Here is a 22,452-nt window from a genome sequence, read left to right on the forward strand (position 1 = left end):
TATTTATTTGGCAATACTTCCAAGCTATGGAGCAGTTCTGATGCAAGCCGGGATTACAATGATGGGGAGTCATACAGTTTAAATGAAGGTGTGATGGTCCTGTGTGTAATGACTCCTAAAACTGCATATCCAAAGGTCTTTTATAAAGATAAATGAATGTGGAGAGAGTAGAAAGTGATATGTGTAACACATTATTCACTGAAAACGTCTGCAATGAAATAGTGACACTCTGAGATGACAGAATAACCGTTGTAAGGAACGGCCAGCAGCTCAACCCAGCCGGGACACCCAAGGAACGCAAGGATGAGGGAAGGCAGCTTTTTATATGCACTGCCTCCCCCCAGAACTCTAGATGGCAGCCCCCCTTAGGTTGTAGCGGTGCCTCAGACTCCCACAGGGCTCCACGGAAGTTGGTGTTTGGCACGGCTCTGTTGGGTTTCATGGGTGCTGCCAGGGGGCGTTGCAGGTACGGCTGAGCCTTTAAGGTTCTGGAGCACCTCCGCCACACCCAAAAGTGCTGCCTGAAGAAGATCACCAAACACCTGGAACATTTCTGGGTGCCCTATTAAAGGAGCCAACTGCCACTACTCTGGGAGCCAGAGTTGGGTGGAAGTGGACAAAGCTTGCCGGAGAAAGAGTGGAGGCAGATGAGGGAGAGAAGAGAAAGAGCTGATAGACTGTGCTGGGTGCTTTATACTGTAGTGTTGTGGGGAGCGAAGGAGTAGAGGTTCCCCACGTATAATTGAACGTCTGCATTGCTAAACTTGTGTCCTGGTGTCTGCTGTGTTGAGTGATTGGTTGAGCTGTGTAGCCCCTGGAGGTCACACCATTTATACAGAATGCTGCAAACAGAGGATGAATAAAGACACATTCTGATTTACAGGCACACTGCTGGGCATTATGGTGGTGTACTCGCTGGCCCAGCTGGCTAACAGTTCTTTAAATTCCTTTGTCTGTGTGGTGGTCACATGTTTTTGCTGTCCTCATCCTTGCTGCATGTTGAGTTAACAGAACACTTTAAATGGGCCTGGGATGGACAGTGTCGGTCCTCTGTGATATGAAAAGCGGATCTGGAAAATGGATTAGTGAAAGAATGTTCTAGTTCAGGGATTCCCAAACTCGGTCCTAGGGACCCCCGGTGGCTACAGGTTTTTGTTTCCACCCAGCTTCTGTTTTTAATTCGACTTCTGGGCTAATTAATTGAACTGTTATTTCCCAGATTCTGTGCTTTGGGAACAATATAGAAATCAGAAAACTAACTTTGGTATATATATATATATATATATATATATATATATATATGGAAGAGAAGGTCTGTGATACGGTTTGCATATTTGCAGCTGGAGTTCCACGAAGGGAGAAAAAAGAATCACGTATCATAAAATAGTTTTTTTTTTTTTTTTTTTATTCCTGAGCTTTCAACCCCTATCAGGGGTCTTCATCAGAGGATAATGCTTAGACTTACAAGAATCAAAGGCAATATATAGCAACACATTCACTGGGGGGTGGGTGGAGGTGACTAAGTCAGTATGATCAAGGGGGGGGGTGGAGGGGATCTGTATAGTTTAATTATTGTGTACATGTCCTTCTTAAGTTGAACATTTACATCAAAAGAAATAGTGACGCCACCCTGACCACAAGTGTTTACCGCAAACAATGCTATGCAGACAAGATTCTACACTTCTCCAGTAACCACCTGGTATCTCATAAACGGAGCTGCGTGAAAACCCTATTCAAACGAGTCCACACGCATTGTAATACCAAGGAAACAAAAATTAATGAGAGACGCTATCTCTTCCACCTTTTCACCTCGAACGGATACTCAAAAACATTCATTAATCGGAGTCTACACAGCAGACGCCAAAGGAAGCAGCATACAATCGACTTAAATCAGAACCCCCACCCCACCTGGCATTCACTCCCTTATCACCATAATGTGTCAGAAGGCACTGCACGCACCCTGACCAAGTGGGGCATCAGAATAGCACATAAACCCACGAACAATCTGCGCACGGTCCTGTTTAATGCTAAAAACAAGAAATCGACAGCCGAAACCACGAAACGCAGTTTATAGTATTCCATGCAATTCTTGCTCAGCTGTATACATAGGACAAACGTCAAAAAGAATCTCAACACGTGTACAGGAACATCGCAACGCGTCAGAAGAAAGGACGCACTATCTTTGATCTATGCACATACTAAATCGACAGGACACACATTCAACTGGGACAACGTAAAAGTAAAATTTAAGGCCAGTACTAAAAGTGCCAGAGAGTTGGCCGAGTCTTGGCTATCAGATGAAAACGCTATCAACAGACACTTGGACATAAATCCAGCATATGCCAACTTAATAAGGACATGTACACAATAATTAAATTATACAACCCCCCCCCACCCCCCCCCTTATCATACTGACTTAGTCACCTCCACCCACCCCCCACTGAATGTGTTGCTATATATTGCCTTTGATTCTTGTAAGTCTAAGCATTATCCTCTGATGAAGACCCCTGATAGGGGTTGAAAGCTCAGGAATAAAAAACTACTTTATGATACGTGATTCTTTTTTCTCCCTTCGTGGATCTCCAGCTGCAAATATATATATATATATATATATATATATATATATGTATATATATATTGTGGCACGCGGCTGGGGGTGGTATCCAGCCGGGACGCCCAAGAGGACCAGAGGAGGGCTCACGTCTCCTCCAGACCACGAGGGGGCGACCGCCCTGGTTGTTGTGAGGGCCACGGGTACAGAGCTTTGAAGCTCAACCCTGTAGGGGCCAGTGGTCACCACCAGGGGGCGCCCCAATGCCTGGAGAACCCTGGACCCCAGCACTTCCGCCATACCAGGAAGTGCTGATGGGAAGAGGAGCAGGGACACCCGGAGTGCTTCCGGGGATACAGCCGGCACTTCCGCCACACTGGGGCATGTTGGTGGAAGATTGCTGGAGCACACCTGGAGCACATCCAGGGGAACATAAAAGGGGCCTCCTCCCTTCATTCAGGGCTGGCATCGGGTGGAAGAGGACGAGGTCTGGGAGAGGAAAGAGGTGGCCTGAAGAAAGGAAAGGCATTGTGGAAAGAGGCCTGGACTATTGGGGTGATTGGTGCTTCGGCACTGGGTTTGTGCTTCACTAATTGTAAATAAACGTGTGTGTTGGACTTTAAACGATGTCAGTCTGTCTGTGTCCAGGCTGTTTATATATATATATATTAAAATGCTATATGGGAAAAAATTTTCTTTCTTTTTAACATTTTCATCTTGATTTTCATTCTACTTTTCCAGGTGTTCTAACTGTTTAATCAATCCATTATTTTCGAATTAGTGGGTCTGACGCTAAAGTAGCTTAAGCCTTTTGCGATTCAGTGTTGTTTGCCTGGGTGTCTGCTCTGCTCGTTTTTTAATTGTCATTATTAAGACACAATGAAGGGAGCAAACTGCACAGAGAAAGGGCAAAAATATAATGAAATCAACAAAAGAGGGTTAAGCATTTAAATCTATAGCAAAAATAGAAATATTTCTAAATGTCTTATAAATGTAAAAATCATGCTGCTGTGCTTTTCTCAATGTAGAATAAGAGAAGAGCAAAAACAGCTAATTAAATTTGATCAGCGTTTTCAGTTGTTGTCACTGATTAGGAGTCTGGTTGGAGCAAAAACCAGCAGCCATAGTGGATCTCCAGGACCGAGTTTGGAAATCCCTGTTCTAGTTAATAAAGAGGACGGCTGATTAGGTTGCAGTCCTCTACTCTGTTTTTCCCATTCATCCATTGACCAACCCGCTATATCCTAACTACAGGGTCACGGGGGTCTGCTGGAGCCAATCCCAGCCAACACAGGGCACAAGGCAGGAAACAAACCCCGGGCAGGGCTCCAGCCCACCGCAGTCTTTTTATTGGATTTTTATTTTTAAATTGTTACTATTACTCTCATATATTTAATTTCTTTTAAAGTTTAACCTAAATTCTAAATCAACAAATTCATGTTGTATCCCTGATTCGATCGGTAAGTTAATGGTGGAAAATGAAACAAGAGTCGTAAATCTCTGCGCCTCAATGAGCGTTAACTAGGGCATCAAACAGAGCTAACGCTCAGGTCAGATGAAGTGTCATTTTTGCACCCAATCTTCACCCTTTGGTGTGCGTTTTGTCTTTTCGTCTTCTTGACTCCAGTAGTATTTTTTTTTGCCACTTCTCCATTTCCTGGTCATCTTTTTGCCACAAAAAAACTAACAGAACACGCTTCCTTGGCAGGAGTTCACAATAACAATTAGGAGTAAACACTAGAAAGCAGAGCAGCTCATTTCAAAAGAAGCATTTTGTTTCACCTTTTTGAGTTTTTATTGCCAATTATTTTATTGTAATATTTACGCTGGTGATGATAACACCACACCATTTTGTTTTCAGAATGCTGCTGTTTTACACTTGTTCTCTCCTGGCATCGGCCATTTTGTTAATTGTCTATGTGCCTGTTGTCAGTCACATAATGTGAGGATCATCACTCCAGCTTACAGCAGCTTATTATTCAAGCCATGGAAAAATTCTGAAAACAATAAAAGTTTGCGATAGTTAGAAGAAAACATTCTAGTTTGTGTTCTGATCTTCTGCTTGTTTATTTGTCTTCACCTTTTGTGTTGCATTTTGAGTTTTGTCGATCAGATTAGATTTGTTTCTTTTGGTTTTCGTGACTTCAGCAGTTTAACTACCAGGATTTTAGTTTTGTGTGCCTCCTTCATTTCCTGTTCATCCTTTTGGACACAAAACACCTAACAGAACACCCTTTCTTGGCAGGGGTTCACAACATCCATTAGCAGTACACACTAGAAAGCAGAGTGGCTCAAATAAGGAAGGAAACTTGACTCTTAATCAGCAAAAGCAGGGTCAAAACCATTGAATTCAAATAGTTTTCCATGCATCCTCATAAATGCTGCCCTAACCCTTTCTCTACTGTTACTACAGACTCCAGAAAACATTAACCATCACCTACAAGCAACAGTGGGCAAACAAGAAAGAAATACAAATCAGAAACATAACACAACATGAGAACAGGTTTAATAAGAGCAGGCCATTTAGCCCCACAATCTTATCCACTTAATTTCTGCAAAAATTAAGTTTTAAAGTCCTCCTGTCTACCATGCTACTTGGTACTTGCTGATTAGTTATGGGCTGAGCAAAGAGCTTTCCAGAAAGACAACTTTGATGTACAGGAACAAGAGAAACCAGATTAAACCTGAATGTGTCGTGGACAGAGAAGATTAGTTAGCACCATCAAGTAGAGCTTCAGGTTAACAATATCTGATCAGGGACGGACATCAAATGATAATACAGGCTGCAAAACAACAGGAAGTTAACATGCTTCACTTGACTCTCAAGTGATGCCTGTGTGCAAGGAAAACTGGACGGATTGGAAAGAGATTTTAGAAAAGAAACGCCTAATAGTGTGGCTGAAATGGGTTACACTTGATTATCTTTATATATAATCTTCATTTGGATCTTGATCTTTGTTTGTCCGCAAATTCACTGCCTTGTGTGGTGTTCCTGCTGTGTTCAGTAGAGGGCAGTAGTGATGGAGGATGAGAGGAAGTGATGGGGAGGATCGTTGGATGAGGTTGGAGTGTGGTGATTAAAGAGGATTGAACTAAAGGAGACTACGTGCTGTTTGTACTGGCTGAATACACAACACCTTGGTTGTTACTTTTGTTTACAAACACTGTCGATACCACTCTTTGTGTTTAGATCTGGCGTCGACACCGTGCTTTGTGTTTAGATCTGGCGTCGACACCTGCTTCGTTGTCGAGACTGTGATTTTTTGTGTTTCTATCGACCGTCGTTGGCAGCACTTCGTCCAAATCGAATGTTCACCCACTTCGGGCACACTTCTGTGATTTTCCATCAGTCGGCGTTTGGAGTTCAAGAAAGAAGCATTGGTTCTTCCTTACTCTTTGGATTGCCACAAAGCAACTTGCGAGATTGGAGAAAGGTTGAGAAGAGATTGTGACAGGAAACAACAGAGTCATGAAAACGAGACGGACTGTGAACGGAGAGAAGCAGAAATGCTCCTCCACCACCACATAATTACTATTCGGACAGTGATTCCAAGTAGGCCGTTCCTATCGAATCAATGTCCAAGGGTTTTGTTTTGTAATTTTGTTTCCCTTATAAAAAATCATAATGCTGTGCGACGAAGGTCCCAGTTCACGACTGGCAGCCGTGTTTAAACAGGGAGCCCTTCACAAACAACTTTAACACGCGCAACGTAGTTGGGCGCACATGGCTAGTATAAAATAAAAACCCACTCTCCTGTCTTACCATGATCACTTCTGTTAATGTGGCCTTTTACATCTCTCTAGTTCTGTAAACGCTATGTCTTTAGTCTAAACTGACATTTATCTTTACGTGTCAGTTATTTCATAAATTGATTAGATATACAGTACATTGTGTTTGCAAAAGAATATAAATTAGAACAATCAAGGAAACGTTTGAACCAAAAGCTAATTCATTTGTATGCTTGCAGTGTATAGTTTGCCAGAGTCTGATCTTGATGATGGTTATGGCCCGAACTATCATGTATGTCATTCAAAGCCTTTACTTGTAGTCCATGAACTTAGAATTTGTCAGTTTTCTTTCATAGTGAGAAATCAAGCAAAAAATGACTCCTTTTATCGGCTGACTAAATACATTACAGTATGCAAGCTTTGTCTGAAGAAGGGGCCTGAGTTGCCTTGAAAGCTTGCATATTGTTATCTTTTTAGTTAGCCAATAAAAAGTGTCATTTTGCTTGATGTCTCACAACATTCATAATGGCTAACACGGTACAACACCCTAGTACTACAGTTTTCTTTCAAATGCACACATAATAATAGTTTTGTGAAGTTGGGTGTTTATGGAGCCAGCTTATTGGGGAAGTGGTTTGCAATGAAGATGCCAACTTGAATGAAGCAGTAGACAGACAAACGGCAAACAAGGCATTATGGCCACTCAGTTAGATGGGATACTATAACATAATATTGTATTGCCTTCAATATGCATAGTGTGGGACATGGCCGGCCATTCATCCCAGCCAATACCCCCAGGCCGCCAGATGGAGCCCTCCCTGTAGCATGGAGGTGCCCCGAAGGCCAGCAGGGAACCCTGGACAATGAAGTTTCTATTCACAACACTGCTGGATACCATGTGGGCCACCAGAGGACTCTACAGGGAGGCTCAAGGACTTGTATGTTCCCTATAACCCGGAAGTGAATCTTAGTCACAGCAACAGAGGGAATGACGTACTTCCGGGATGAAGAGGAGTTTTCACCTGACCTGGAAGTGCTGGGAAGTCACATGGACTGAGGGATTAGAAGCACTTCTGGGTCATGAACTATAAAAGACTGTGAGAGATTCCAGACGGACGAGCTGAGTCGGGATGAAGGCTGGCAATGCGTCTGGGAGTGGAGGATTGTTATTGATTATTGTTATTGTTTATTGTTTATGAGTATAGTGGAGTGGAGGGTGCTTTGTGCACTGTATTGTCTTAATAAAGTAAATTATTGGACTTTTATCTGGTGTCTGGCGTCTGATCAGAGGGTTCAAGGGAGCGATAGCGCCCCCTATCTGTCACAATAGGAATTGATTATTGTGATCCAGGGCATCTGAAAGGTGCCAAGGCTCGCACACTGGCATGGCAGTTGTGACCACAGCAGCTGTGTGTGGACTTGTATTATCCTGCTGTAGGGTCAGATCTTGTAGAAGGTGTGTGTAGTGGATCTCTGACATGTTGTCTTGCTCTAACAACAGCAGCATGGTGCCTCATTTGTTATGATTTTGTTTTAGCTTTCATTTTTGTGGAATCAGTTCTGCATATAAAATCAAACTATGCTTTCTTAGGATGGCTGAATCCTCTCCCACCATAACAGTTTTAATTTGAGTTTGTTTTCAAGGAGCTTAAAATTATTTGTATCTTTTTTTGGATGCCATCTTGGTTTTATGCAGGCCCTGCCATTTTGTGTTTCGATTGCTACCACATTTCTTTGGAATTAGCGTCACGCGTGATGCCATCGTCGTAAACAGCATAAAAGGTCAACCCAGACATTCCAGGTCATCTCAGATTTGGATAATGATAGTTAATACATTTTGCTTCTCTTGACTTCTTGGTATAAAGACAATTTCTGTCAAGAACTTCAATTTAGGGTTTTGCTTTTGTTTTGGTGAAATGATTACTGAGTACTGCTTGATCAGATTTACATCACTCCAAAATGAGACAGAACCCATTAATCTAGTGAGTGTAGGTGACATAGTTTGATTTGTCTTCTAAAAATGTATATTAAATTAAAGAATGGGGAGCCCTTTGGGTTTTGTGCGTGTTGTAAAAGCGTGTATTAAATTGAAGAGCTTTCCCCTATGGAGTGTCATGCACATTTAATAAATGGCCGGATGATTAAGGAAAAGGACATTTTTTTTAAATTCTGGGACGCAATGAAAAAAAAACAGCACTGTCGCGGAAAAAATGGAACGTATGGTCACCCTAATTAGGACTCACATGTAAGAACTCACATGGCTTGTAATGTGACACACGTTTATTCATCTGGTCCTTTTACCATCTTCCTGCTCCACAGAATATCACTATCACGTTATCATGTCACTGATGCGGACATTGTTTTTGCTGTCAGTTTCAGCAGGAGTATGAGTTACAGATCTGAAATAATCTCTGACAGGCCAGTGTGATATATTGATGATCGTGAGGGCATCCAGGTCTTGGATGGTCATCTGTCCAACTGGTCTGCTCAAACATTGTCTGCAGAGAGGACACAGTAGGAATGCTTAATCCATGTTGGCCCCTGACATGGCTTCCTTCAGCAAATCAGTGGCCCTTTCTCTTGCATTGGAGTCATTATGGAATTAATCTCTAAAGATCATGGAATCTTCAGAAAACTGATGAAGTGTGGCCTTTGTCTTGTTGTGTCCAAAGTTCTGAATAAAGTTGTCAAGTTATAACGATAGTTTAATTGTACAGAATATTCTGTGCCCTTTTCCATTGAAATATGTGTGTACATACAGTATGTACAGTCTATACATATATATAAACCCGGCCGGGATGCCCAAAGAAGAGAAGGATGGGTGAAGGCAGCTACGGTAGGACACTGCCTCCCCCAAGACGCCAGATGGCGAGTTCCCTGCAGCATAGCGGTGCCCCGGATTCCCACAGGGCATAATGGAATCTGTAGTTTGGCATCACAGCCCTGCTGGGTACTGCGGGTGCCGCCAGGAGATGTTGCAGGAAGATCTGGGAATTTGTATTTCCCATATAGCCCGGAAGTACTCCGATATCACGGGGTCAGAAGCCCCAAAGTACTTCTGGGATGAAGAAAACCTCAAGTCCTCCATCTGACCTGGAAGTGCAGGCAAGTCACAGGGATGGAAGAACAGAAGCACTTCCGGGTCAAAGACTGTATAAAGGACTACTGAAGACACAGCAAGCAAGCCAGAGTTGGGAGGTAGTAGGACAGAGCTTGCTGGGAGGAGTGGAGGAGAGATTTGTGTGCTTTATTGTATTGTTGTTATTATTATTATTATTGTTACTTGGCTGTTTATGGTGGCGGAGGTGCTTTTGATCATGGAAAACAAGAAGAAAATAATTAAATACCTTCTTGGTGATTTTACCCTGTGTTCAGTGTATCTGTCTGTTGGGTTGAAAGGGGCTGCAGCATCCCCTAGCGTCTTACAATATATATATATATATATATATATATATATATATTGCATACTTTACTGTCAAATAACGCAAAGTGTACGCGACACGTGTTTTGCCCTTATTTGGGCTTATCAGGCGTACACACTCTACTGCTCCCCTTGCAGGGATCGAACCTGGTAGGTAACCAGCCATACAATCAGGTCGGGACTCAGACTGCGAATGCAATGAATATATATATATATATATATATATATAAATGCCAAATACCACTGACTCACTCATCACGAAATCTCCCAAACTACAAGGACTTGGGATTTGAAATTTGTAATGTAGGTTACCCTTGGCCCATAGGTGCTCGCTAAGAAACAGTTTTAAAAATTTGGTGGTCCAACAGTGAAATTTCTTATAGTTTTTTAGACCCGTTTGTATGTCTGTCCGCTTTTCACGAGAGAACTGCTTAGATCGGGTTTTTTTCTATAATATGCTTAAACATTCCGTTGATTTTGCGACTTTCTCATCGCGCTAAGTATCACAGTTCGCTTGCGGTACCGATTTATTAGCGCGAATCCGACAGAGACTCATCGGGCTGCAGGGAGGGAGGGTGGGCCCTCCTCACTCACGCGTCTGCCTTGGAGTGTAACCTTAACTCCACTTAGCTAACGAAGGAGAGAACTACTTAATGAATTTTGATATTTTTTTCTATAATTTGCTTGAACATTGATTGATTTTGCGACTTCTCTCATTGTGCTAAGAATCATAGTTCACTTGCAGGAGCGATATATTCACGCTAATCCGAGACAGAGGCTGCAGGCCGAGGGGAGGGGGAACAGTGTCGTCTGGAGTAGAGAGCTGGGCAAGGCCCTCCTCACTGTCCTATTTCACTACTCCAAGGGCGACTCCCCAAACCCAACACAAGCCAATGCAGGACACAAGTTTATCCAAACGTATTTTTTAATTTTTCTTGTGGGAAACGTTTTTCCACCATTTCCCAACTGCCCAGCACGGTGCACAGTCCAAAGCACAATAAAACACCAAGCACTTTTCCTTTGCTTTCTCACTTTCTTTCTTTCTCTCACTCTCACTCCCTCTCTCTCTCTCTTTCTTTTTTCCTTCACTCCTCATCTGGCAAGCATCACCCCCTTCCTCCCAACTCTGGCTCCTGGAGCAGTGGCAGTCTGCTCCTTTTATGCCACACCTGGGATCATTAGCATGATCCGGAATTACTTCTGGGTGAAGCCTCAATGTATTAGGGCTCTGCAGCCCCTGCAGCACTTCCTGGTGGCACCCACGGAACCCAACAGTTCTGCATCAAAGTCCAACTCCCATGGAGCCCTGTGGGAGTCCAAGGCATCTCTGCAACCCTGGTGGGGCTGCCATCTACACTCTTGGGGAGATAATGCCCTGCATGTGTTCTCTCCCCCCGGACCTTCCATCACTCGGGTGTCCTGGCCGGGTTAAGGCCCCGGCTATCCGCCATAATATATATAGTTAATAAGATTCTGATTATTTATGTTAAAATTGTATGTCTGGGGATTAGATATATTTTTATAATGGTAGATATTTCTTTATTAATTTTCATTTTAATTTTAATTTAAATTAAATTCATTTAATTTAATTTTCATTTTTAATTGTGAATTTCCCCTTGGGATTAATAAAGTATCTATCTATCTATCTATCTATCTATCTATCTATCTATCTATCTATCTATCTATCTATCTATCTATCTATCTATCTATCTATCTATCTATCTATCTATCTATCTATCTATTATTTTTGCCTCTTTTCAAATATTATTTTTCAGTGTGATCACGCTGTACATCACTGACTGAAGAAGACGTGTAAGTTAGAATCATGAGATCTTGATCCCCTGTTGAAGAAGCCCAAAAACCTTCACAAAGCTGCACGACAGAGCCCATTTCGGCAGACGCTCCAGTGTAAATATAACTGATTTGGCTCATCTATGGTATGCTGGAGCTTCTCAGATCATGTAAACATGGGATCAACCTTGTTTCAGCAGGACTTCAAAATAGCTAAACATGGCTCCTGCCAGTGGCACATGTTTAACATTTTAGCTTGAAATTCTCCTGGAAGCAAGGCCCATCCCTACTAGGCTCTGTCCCAGCATCTGGACAGTACTTATAATTTAATGACAGACCTCCCTGTTCAGTACTCTGAACAGCATACGTTGTTGACACAACGGCAGCACCGGTCAGATGGGGGGCTTGGCAGTGACAGACTCCGGCGGTAAGACGCTGAGCTACCTTTTTAAGGCTCCATGTCCTACCCCCATACCAACACAATAACCATTTAACAATTGAATTAGCAAATGCCTTGATTGATTTATCTAGACTACTGAGCTCTCAGCTCCAGGATTCTGCATTTACTATTTATGCTGGTAAAAGCATCTACAATAAATTAAAGCATCAATTCTTATAGTTCAGTCGGTGACTTAGCTTTAACATTGTAGTTTTGTTTTTAGAAGATGCAATCCTTAATTATCATCACATCCATAAAATTTGTCCTAACCCTTTTACATTATATTACAAAAGCATTGAATGCTCCAGCTTACATAACAAATTATTCTCCGCTTTACCGTCCCTTCATGTAGAATGTATGGGACTTTGAAAAGTAAATCGGAGAGGTTATTTTAGTCCACAAGCTTTAAATGTGGTACTCTGTCTGTGTACACGGATATGAATGTGACTGCAGGGTCCGCAGAATCACAGATTTCAACACATTTTCAAGTGACATCTGAAGGAAGAATCTGCAAGCACCTTTCTGACGTGAAAAACGGACAATGAAATGACAGAGGACAGCGCGAAGGCTCGTCATTTTATCAATCATCCCATTGTGCGTCTCTCTGTGCATTCCTAGATTTTAGTACTACAGGAGCTGACTGGATGTATGTGGCTTCATCAAAGTTTAACCCTCTTCATTCAGTTTGCTTTTGAACTGTTTCACATGTTTAGACAGCACCTCGTGTTTGGATTCAACAAGTGATATCAGAAAAGCAGAGGGTTTGAACTTTACATAATAATCAGGACACTCGTTCCAGTCCTCACTGCATCCTCTTACAGGGTTTATTAGATTTATAAAAGCATGGTTTTCTTTAAGTACTGTATTACTGTTATAAGGCAAACATTATTATGCAAGTAATCATTTGTTTTTTACATTTCTTGGAATAGTGCATTACTATTTCCAGATACACATTGCATCCTATTTCATCAGTTTCTCTAAACACCTGCTTCCAGATTCACAATCCATATTATAAAACATTTTTCACTAGTCCAACATTCACTTTACACATCACGTCAGTGAGTTATCACATACAAATAAGTGTGATTTATTAGGAAGTAGAAATCAGGGGGGAAAGTCAATCCAGACGATGTCATTTCACATTATTACAAAGGTAAACAGATCCACCATCAGTCGATCTGAGAGCAGAATTGGTCGTTACAAAGCGGTAAGGTAAAGGAGCGCGAGGTAAAGTGGACAAAGCACCTAGCGAACGGGAGGTTAAACCCGTGTTCACCATTGTGACCATTTTGGAAGGGGCAGTGATGCTACACCCCACGCCACTTTGCCAAGGCTGAAGTGGCTTTTTAAGGTGAAGTGCAGACTCTACAACAGGCTACGAGCAGGTGTTTTGCCATCATCTTTCAGCCAATGATGTCTGAACTGCCCTCTTTTCAAAAAGATTGGGATAAAAATAAAAGAAACGTAAAAAAAGCACCAGTGAACTAAAACCCAACACAGTCGTTTTAGGGCATCCAGGTGAGATGCACATAAAGCCCACCTAAACATTCATTCGGATACAGATAACACTCTAAACATTTCTTCCCCAAGTGGCCCTTCCTTTCTCCCCACATGAGCTCAGGTGAGTCCTGACGTGCCCAGCTCTCATCATGCCACATGCACACACATTGGCACAACACATTATAAGGACACTGAAAAGCCTTACCACCATCATCCTCATCGAAAGAGTTCATACAGGGAAAGTAGATAGCCAGTGCTTCAAAGGAGGCAGACAAGCTGATCCGACTCTGCGAGCGCTCCATGTATAAGCCCGGGGTGGGTGCCGGGTCCGGCGTCGGCTTTGGCAACCTGGCCGGGGCATTTTTCACGCGGAGCACGGCACGCGGCGTCTTGACAACTTTTTACTGTCCCCGTGCAAGAGAAAAGCAAACACCTAAAAAAAAAAAATTTTTTTTTTTTTTTTTAAATGCAGAATAGCAATCCTCCTTCGAATCGGGGGGGGGGGGGGGTGACGGACAAAACAACTTCACCACAATGTGGCCAGTGGATCCAGGAAGAAAAAAAGAAGGATGGACACCTTGTAGTTTAGGCTCTTTCCCTTCCACCCAAGAAAACTTGAAGCCAGTGGAGTAAACCACAGAGGATTCAGAAATAAAAGACCAACTGCAACATTCCCTTTGGTCCACTACAAAGGCAGAAGCATCTCCTCTGATGTGGTACCCAAGTCCAGCCAGCTGCTGCTGTTCTTGTGTTTACTGTACTGCCCAGCAGATGGAGGGTCTCAGTCTCTGAGCGGCATGCACCTTCCACTTCATTCACTGATGAGTCCTTGCCAGGGGCAGGAGAGGAGGCGGCTCGGATGAAATCATTAGTGGGATTTTTTCCGTGCACCAATCAGAGAGCAGTGCTGCTGGAGAGGATGGATGTGTGTTAGTGAGAGCATCCAGCAGAGAGCAACATGGCTCAGATCAGCGCTTGCTGAATCTCATCTTGCTGACTCCCCCCCCCACCACCACCCCTCCTTCCCTTCCTCCCTCCCTCCCTCCCTCCCTCCCTCTTCTCTCTCTCTCTCTCGCTCTGTCACACAATGCTTGTGCCATACTGCTGTGTTTCATATGACAAAGTGCAACACAGAGCATCGCAAAAGGCAACAAAACGAGAAGGAGGAGGGAAGAAGGAAGCCAGCTTATTGAGCTTTCAAGAAAGGTTTTGGAGCTTATGTGGGAGTTCAGAAACTTCTGATTCATCTTGATAGCACATCAGACAACCTGCCAGATGACTGTTCTGGGGCTGGTCAGATATATATATTTTGTTTTTGGCTGGCCAATCACAGCCTGCCTGCTTCTTCTTGGGTCTCCCAGAAACTGATTTGGTATAGGTGGTATCAGATCAGTAGCTAAACCGTTTTGTGCATTAGAGTGGTATCACTAGTTTGAGCATAACGTTGGGCTCACTGTTTCATTTTTCACATTTTTCCATCATTCCTCACACTGTGGTATTATACAGAGCCGAGGACGTTAACTTTGATTTCAAATCGCTGGGTTGGGCTGACCAAGGGACCCGTTTCCATTTAATCCGTGATCCTGTTGTATAATTTTTAAGAGGTGGATAGTTTAAGTATTTAATGGCCATGGTTAGCTGATAATTAGGTATTTTAAAAAATGTAATCGTAATGTACCCTGCACAGGCTCGTGTTCTCTGGGGTTGCAGATGGTCCTCTCTGGATAGTCCAACTACAAAATTGCCTTCAAATATTAACACAGATACAGCAGCATCATTTTATTAAAAAAAAAAAAAACTTCTTTTAATTGAGTGGAAAAATTACAGAGACTCAAAATGAAAACACATTAGCAATATATAAATAAAAAAATAACATCTGTTTGACCTGTACAGGCATGGGAACCTGGAGGTCTTTGCAGCTGTGCAGTCGAGATGCCTGCACCTGACGGGGATGCTCATGGCAGGCTGTTTTTATTTTTTAGGTTGCATTGGGAGTAGCCTGTGATTCTAGTTGAATCAGGGAGGGCCTGGGCAATCTAAACTAAATTAAGATAACTGATCATCGCTGCACTGGAGATGTGCAACATGTTGTTTAGAAAAGCAAATATGAATTATACTGGAATCTCTACACCTGACAATAAGGATGAACTAAACTACAGGTCTGGCTAGGAGGGGGGCATGAACCCTTAGATTCTGAAACACTTGAACTGCTTACCAAAAATCCACCCTTTCTTCTATTTTCTAACCTGTTTGTTCAGTTTAGTATTATGGGGAGTGTTCGAGAGACTGAGCGAGGAGTCTGACTGTCTGGGCTTGCGAGTGTCCTGGATTAAAACCAAGATCCAGGCCTTTAATGATCTCATGGGCACGGCCATCCGCAGTGTGTATGTCTGCAGAGAGAGTGTCAACCTCGTCGAGAGGTTTTCTTACCTTGGAGTGTCTCTGGTGACTCTTCCTATGAAGTCAGTAGATGGATTGGGAGAGCATGGGGGGGTCATGTGTTCGCTGGAAAGGGGTGTGTGGCATTCCCAATATCTATGCATTAGGACGATGGTCCAAGTTTTTATAGTCCTGATGCTTCCTGTCTTGCTATATGGTTGTGATACATGGACGCTATCCAGTGACCTGAGATGAAGACTGGACTCCTTTGGTACTGTGTCTCTCCAGAAAATCCTTGGGTACCATTGGTTTGACTTTGTGTTGAATGAGCAGTTGCTCACGGAGTCCCGAATGAGGCACATTACCTGCATTGTGAAGAAGCGTCAGTTACGTCACTACGGCCATGTGGCGTGTTTCTCTGAGGGTGATCCAGCTCGTAAGATCCTCATTGTTGGGGACCTGAGTGGCTGGACCAGGCCAAGTGGTCACCCACGTAACACCTGGCTGCGGCAGATAGAGGGTCATTTCTGGAGGGTGGGACTGGACCGTGTGTCTGTCTGGGGGGTTGCCAACCGGGATCCTGAGTTGTTTCATCGTGTAGTGGGTGTGACAACGCACTGTACCAGTGCATGCTCCCCAACTTGACTTGACTTGACTTGGAGCCACTACGTATAACTATCACCTAGTAATAAAAACCCAAACCAATCTTGGATGTTGTGGCAGTCCATTGCAGGGCTAGCTCACTTGGCAGGTTAATTCAAGTAATTCACCAATCACCTAATCTGCATGTCATTGGGATGTAAAGGAAGGAAAGTCCACAAGGAGAAAGTGCAAGAACGTTATAAACAATGTGGAGATGGATTAAGGTTTGAATTTTTGTAGTAAATAATCCAGCATGAACGAGTCCAGCCTTGGCCAAGAGAAAATGTCCTTACTTTGCCACTTACCATTCAACTGAAATTCTCAGCATAACAGTTTTAGAGTTGCATTCACAATGTTATTGACAAAAGTCATGAAATATTTCTCAATTGTTTCTGAATCTATAAAGGTTTGAAAGGTTACTCCTACAGTACTGACACTCCCCTGAATCATAATCGACCCCTCAGCAGGAACCAAAAACAAAGTTATTTGGAGTTAAAGGTATATTTTAATTATCTCCGACACAGAAGTAACACTCAACACTTCTTCCACTTCAACATGCAAGGATGAAGTCAGGGCATCAGTACCTCCTCCTCAGCACTAGTCCACCATGAAGAGCACACACTGAGAGCTTCGTGGCAGCACTGTTGAGATTTTAAGATGTTTTTCTGGAACAGGACCTAAGCAATTGGGTTATGAACATCTGGACTTTATTAAATGCTTGACTAACCACGTTAAATAAATCAAACATCAGAAATTATTTGGGTCATTGGAAGTTTGTGGGTTCACTTCCCGGTTCCTCCCTGTGTGGATAGCGCTTTGAGTACTGAGAAAAGCGCTATATAAATGCAATGAATTATTATTATTATTGGATAAAACACGAAAAGTTAAGAGATCCTCCATCAGATCAAAAACAAAAAAGTAGAGTCGATACTAGGAATTTCTGTTCAAACTCTGAGTTTTGAAGCTTGATGATTATCATTTCATGATTATTTTACTTGAGGGTTTTACTTTATTTTTGGATGATGTCATTTTGGTACCATTTCAGCATTTTGCTCTGTTCATCGCTGCATCGTTGCAGGAAACAGCATTATTGCCAGTCCCGTGCCATCATGTCAACACAATGCTTTTGGATTACATTTGTTTCTAGTTCAATCTTGTTTTTTTTACCTCAGGCTAACCCTATTTTTGATGACTCTCTTTTGAAATTGTAGACTTTAAATAAAGCAATCAATGATTCTCTGCTGTTCTTTTTCCGGTTTTCTGTGGTGGCGATCTGCACCTCCACCACCTGATCAAAGCACCATGATGTCCCTACATTGATGGATCGCAGGCCAGAGATCCACATGGCCATCATCATCTAATTCTTCCATGTGAAGCCTGAAAACCACGAGATCTGATTGAGATCATTTATGTTAGGTAGAATGCCTAGAGGGGGCTGGGTGGTCTTGTGGCCTTGAATCCCCTGCAGATTTTTTTTCTCAAGCCGCTTTTTTTTGTTTTTTCTGTCCTCCCTGGCTATCAGACTTTACTTTTATTCTATGTTAATTAGTGTTCCCTTATTATATTTTCTTATTTATTTTGTCTTTTTATTCTCTTTCTTCATCATTTAAAGCACTTTGAGCTACATCATTTGTATAAAAATGTGCTATAGAAATAAATGTTGTTGTTGTCTTTTAATTTATTAATAAATCCTCTCATATTGTACATACCGCTCATCACAATCTGAGACCGCAAAGGAGCCACTGCAGGGAGGCCCACTGAGCTGATGAAGGTGCACCTCTGAAGGTGCGCGCTACTAGCACACTCCTGGATTATGCAGTAAGACATTGATTTATACCACACAAGGAGCTCAGAGTGGTAGAAAGAAAAGAAATTTTGAGGTTTATAGTAACTTAATCGAAGTCCAGGAATAGACCCTATTAAGATGTTGTGGCTGGGCATTCAATAAATAGTTCACCAACTGACCTAAAGCAGTCTTCTAAGGAGTAGTGGGCCACAGGATTGTGAGAGACTGATCGATAACTACAGGAGATGTCAGTTTGCAGTAATTGCTCTTCAAGGCGGTTTAATCAGTTATTAAGTCCAAGGGGACAATTGTTTTTTTGCACTACTTGTTGGACGTTGCATCACATTCCTTAATTAATGACTGAAAAATTGAATTTTTTAAATAATTTTCATCAGTATGTTGTGGCTGATGTTAGCATGCCCAAGATCTGATAACACTTAATGTGAAAAATATGCAATTCAGCCAAATACTTTTTAATGCTATTGTAGCTGAGGAAATGAAACACAGTCATACAGCCAAAAACACTGGACAAGAGAAGGGTACTATTTTCATTCATTTGTAACAAATTGTATTATGTTATATTATGCTATAGAAATATTCTTTAACTGGAAACATACATAAAGCATTTAGCAGAGGAGGACAACCAAAATGTTTAATCAGTGGTTACTGTGATTAGAAAATGTTGCATGGCATAAGATTCAGGTCTTTTCAGGGTCTTTTCAGATATTGAGTTTTCTTCATTTCTGTTTAATTACTTCATCAAAGTCCAATGTACCACAGTTTTGTATTACATTTGTTTTTCTAACAATGAGTCATTTTCAAAAATAACAACAATAGAATATAATTACATGTATTAGTAGAGTATATCACATGCATGTTTTTAACAGCATCTTACAATATCATGAAATGATACTGTAAATAAAGGACAAATCTGGTGGTGGTGGCTGAAGTTATTCTGAGAGATATTCCGACTTAACTCATTACACTTCACCCCACACGTGAACCGGGCTCAAAGCTCAATGCATTTACAAGCCAGATTCGAGGTGGCATGTACAGTGCATCCGGAAAGTATTCAAAGCGCATCACTTTTTCCACATTTTGTTATGTTACAGCCTTATTCCAAAATGGATTAAATTAATTTTTTTCCTCAGAATTCTACACACAACACCCCATAATGACAACGTGAAAAAAGTTTACTAGAGATTTTTGCAAATTTATTAAAAATAAAAAAAATTGAGAAAGCACGTGTACATAAGTATTCACAGCCTTTGCCGTGAAGCTCGAAATTGAGCTCAGGTGCATCTTGTTTCCCCTGATCATCCTTGAGATGTTTCTGCAGCTTAACTGGAGTCCACCTGTGGTAAAATCAGTTGATTGGACATGATTTGGAAAGGCACACACCTGTCTATATAAGGTCCCACAGTTGACAGTTCATGTCAGAGCACAAACCAAGCATGAAGTCAAAGGAACTGTCTGTAGACCTCCGAGACAGGATTGTCTCGAGGCACAAATCTGGGGTAGGTTACAGAAAAATTTCTGCTGCTTTGAAGGTCCCAATGAGCACAGTGGCCTCCATCATCCGTAAGTGGAAGAAGTTTGAAACAATCAGGACTCTTCCTAGAGATGGCCGGCCATCTAAACTGAGCGATCAGGGGAGAAGGGCCTTAGTCACGGAGGTGACCAAGAACCCGATGGTCACTCTGTCAGAACTCCAGAGGTCCTCTGATGGAGTGAGGAGAACCTTCCAGAAGGACAACCATCTCTGCAGCAATCCACCAATCAGGCCTGTATGGTAGAATGGCCAGACGGAAGCCAATTTTAGTAAAAGGCACATGGCAGCCCGCCTGGAGTTTGCCAAAAGGCATCTGAAGGACTCTCAGACCATGAGAAAGAAAATTCTCTGGTCTGATGAGACAAAGATTGAATTCTTTGGTGTGAATGCCAGGCGTCACGTTTGGAGGAAACCAGGCATCACTCATCACCAGGCCAATACCATCCGTTCAGTGAAGCATGGTGGTGGCAGCATCATGCTGTGGGGATGTTTTTCAGCGGCAGGGACTGGGAGACTAGTCAGGATAAAGGGAAAGATGACTGCAGCAATGTACAGAGACATCCTGGATGAAAACCTGCTCCAGAGTGCTCTTGACCTCAGACTGGGGTGATGGTTCATCTTTCAGCAGGACAACGACCCTAAGCACACAGCCAAGATATCAAAGGAGTGGCTTCAGGACAACTCTGTGAATGTCCTTGAGTGGCCCAGCCAGAGCCCAGACTTGAATCCGATTGAACATCTCTGGAGAGATCTTAAAATGGCTGTGCACCGACGCTTCCCATCCAACCTGATGGAGCTTGAGAGGTGCTGCAAAGAGGAATGGGCGAAACTGGCCAAGGATAGGTGTGCCAAGCTTGTGGCATCATATTCAACAAGACTTGAGGCTGTAATTGCTGCCAAAGGTGCATCAACAAAGTATTGAGCAAAGGCTGTGAATACTTATGTACATGGGATTTCTCAGTTTTTTTACTTTTAATAAATTTGCAAAAACCTCAAAGAAAACTTTTTTCACATTGTCATTATGGGGTGTTGTGTGTAGAATTCTGAGGAAAAAATTGAATTTAATCCATTTTGGAATAAGGCTGTAACTTAACAAAAGGTGGAAAAAGTGATGCGCTGTGAATACTTTCTGGATGCACTGTAATGATAGGCTTTATATTGGTAGGCCGAAATAACTCTTAGGACAGTATTCTGCTGCCTTTTAGTGGATGAAATAACATCATGCTGAAAGAAATTAATATTGCTATGCTTTCCGCCACTTTATAGTTGCTCTACGATAACTCAAAGGGGTGGAGCCTCCACCAAAAAACACAGCAACAAACGAAAAGCCTTAAAGGCAGTTTAAGAATGAATTAAAACTCAAATTGAGTGACAGTGATGACGATGTGAATTGGTCATCAGACGTAGACAGGGAAAGTGAAACTGATGCATGATAAGGGATTCTACAACCGAACCACCATGATTTGTCCCCTGCAATCAGTCTCATGAAGCTTCACCATGGTGAGACAGTAGGTGCGTTTCAAAAAGGTAAAATTATTGCTATCAAGTGCAAGGATAAGCAAGACGTTATCCCCTAGGCACTGTCAATGTCAGGGAATTGTGGAAGCCACTAAGCCTTACGCTGTGTTAGACTGCAATAACACAAGAGGTGCATTGATCATGCACGCCAGGCGCTGCCATTGTACGCTCTGGTGTGTAAGCAAAAGAAAAAAAATATAAGAAGGGCGGACAAAGAAATTTCGTTAGCGACTCCCTCAAAACATTTCACACAAAGGACTTGTACTAAATCTGTGATGGTACAGCAGCGGACACTCGACATACTGTACCTTTCCTACTGTATTTATTTATTTATACATGTCTTTGTGGTGGCGCAGTGAGTAGTGCTGCTGCCTCGCAGTTAGGTTAACTTCCCGGGTCCTCCCTGCGTGGAGTTTGCATGTTCTCCTCGTGTCTGCGTGGGTTTCCTCCCACAGTCCAAAGACATGCAGGTTAGGTGCATTGGCAATCCTAAATTGTCCCTAGTGTGTGCTTGGTGTGTGTGCCCTGCGGTGGGCTGGCGCCCTGCCCTGGGTTTGTTCCTGCCTTGTGCCCTGTGTTGGCTGGGATTGGCTCCAGCAGACCCCCGTGACCCTGTGTTAGGATATACAGTAGCGGGTTGGATAATGGATGGATGTCTTTGTTACATGTAATAACATTTTTCTTGTTGAATAATATTCAGTGTTTTTGGCTCCGTTTTCCTGGGGTAAGCATAATGCTAAGGAAGGGACCAAGACACTAGAATACCACTAGAAGTTTTAATTTTGTGGAGATTTTAATTTACATTTTTTAAAAGAAAATTCTGTTACAGAATTAAAATGAATTCCGTTAAAGTCCGCCTGCAACTGCATTGTTTCTATTCTCGTAACTTGAACCAGAGATCTATTTCCAATGTTATGTATACCCTGCTGCTTTTTTTCTAAGACTCTGTGAAGCGCCTTGAGCATGGGAAAGGTGCTATATAAATAAAATGTATTATTATTATTATTTTACTTTTGAAAGTGGTTATGGAACATGTAAGAAACATGCAAATTAAAATCACTCAGATCATCTGAAGGCAAATTGGAAAGATTTCATGACTCAGCGATTGAGGTTGCTTTGAACGTTTCTCAGTTTTAAGATTGTC

The 22,452-nt window shown here is 42.3% G+C and overlaps 1 protein-coding gene and 1 long non-coding RNA gene across 2 annotated transcripts in view; one reads left to right on the plus strand and one right to left on the minus strand.

The window, feature by feature from the left end:
• The window catches only part of rims4 (regulating synaptic membrane exocytosis 4), a 159,616-nt gene extending 145,218 nt beyond the window's left edge, over positions 1–14,398 (minus strand). Inside the window, exon 1 of the mRNA XM_051932596.1 lies at positions 13,637–14,398. Coding sequence (XP_051788556.1) covers positions 13,637–13,733 — 97 coding nt within the window. The 5' untranslated portion in view covers positions 13,734–14,398. The remainder of the gene's footprint in view (positions 1–13,636) is intronic.
• The window catches only part of LOC127529362 (uncharacterized), a 397,694-nt gene continuing 379,015 nt past the window's right edge, over positions 3,774–22,452 (plus strand). Inside the window, exon 1 of the long non-coding RNA XR_007936028.1 lies at positions 3,774–3,892. This is a non-coding gene — a long non-coding RNA (uncharacterized LOC127529362). The remainder of the gene's footprint in view (positions 3,893–22,452) is intronic.

The sequence above is a fragment of the Erpetoichthys calabaricus genome, chromosome 10 (genome assembly GCF_900747795.2).
Source record: "Erpetoichthys calabaricus chromosome 10, fErpCal1.3, whole genome shotgun sequence".
In the NCBI taxonomy this organism is placed as follows: Eukaryota; Metazoa; Chordata; class Cladistia; order Polypteriformes; family Polypteridae; genus Erpetoichthys; species Erpetoichthys calabaricus.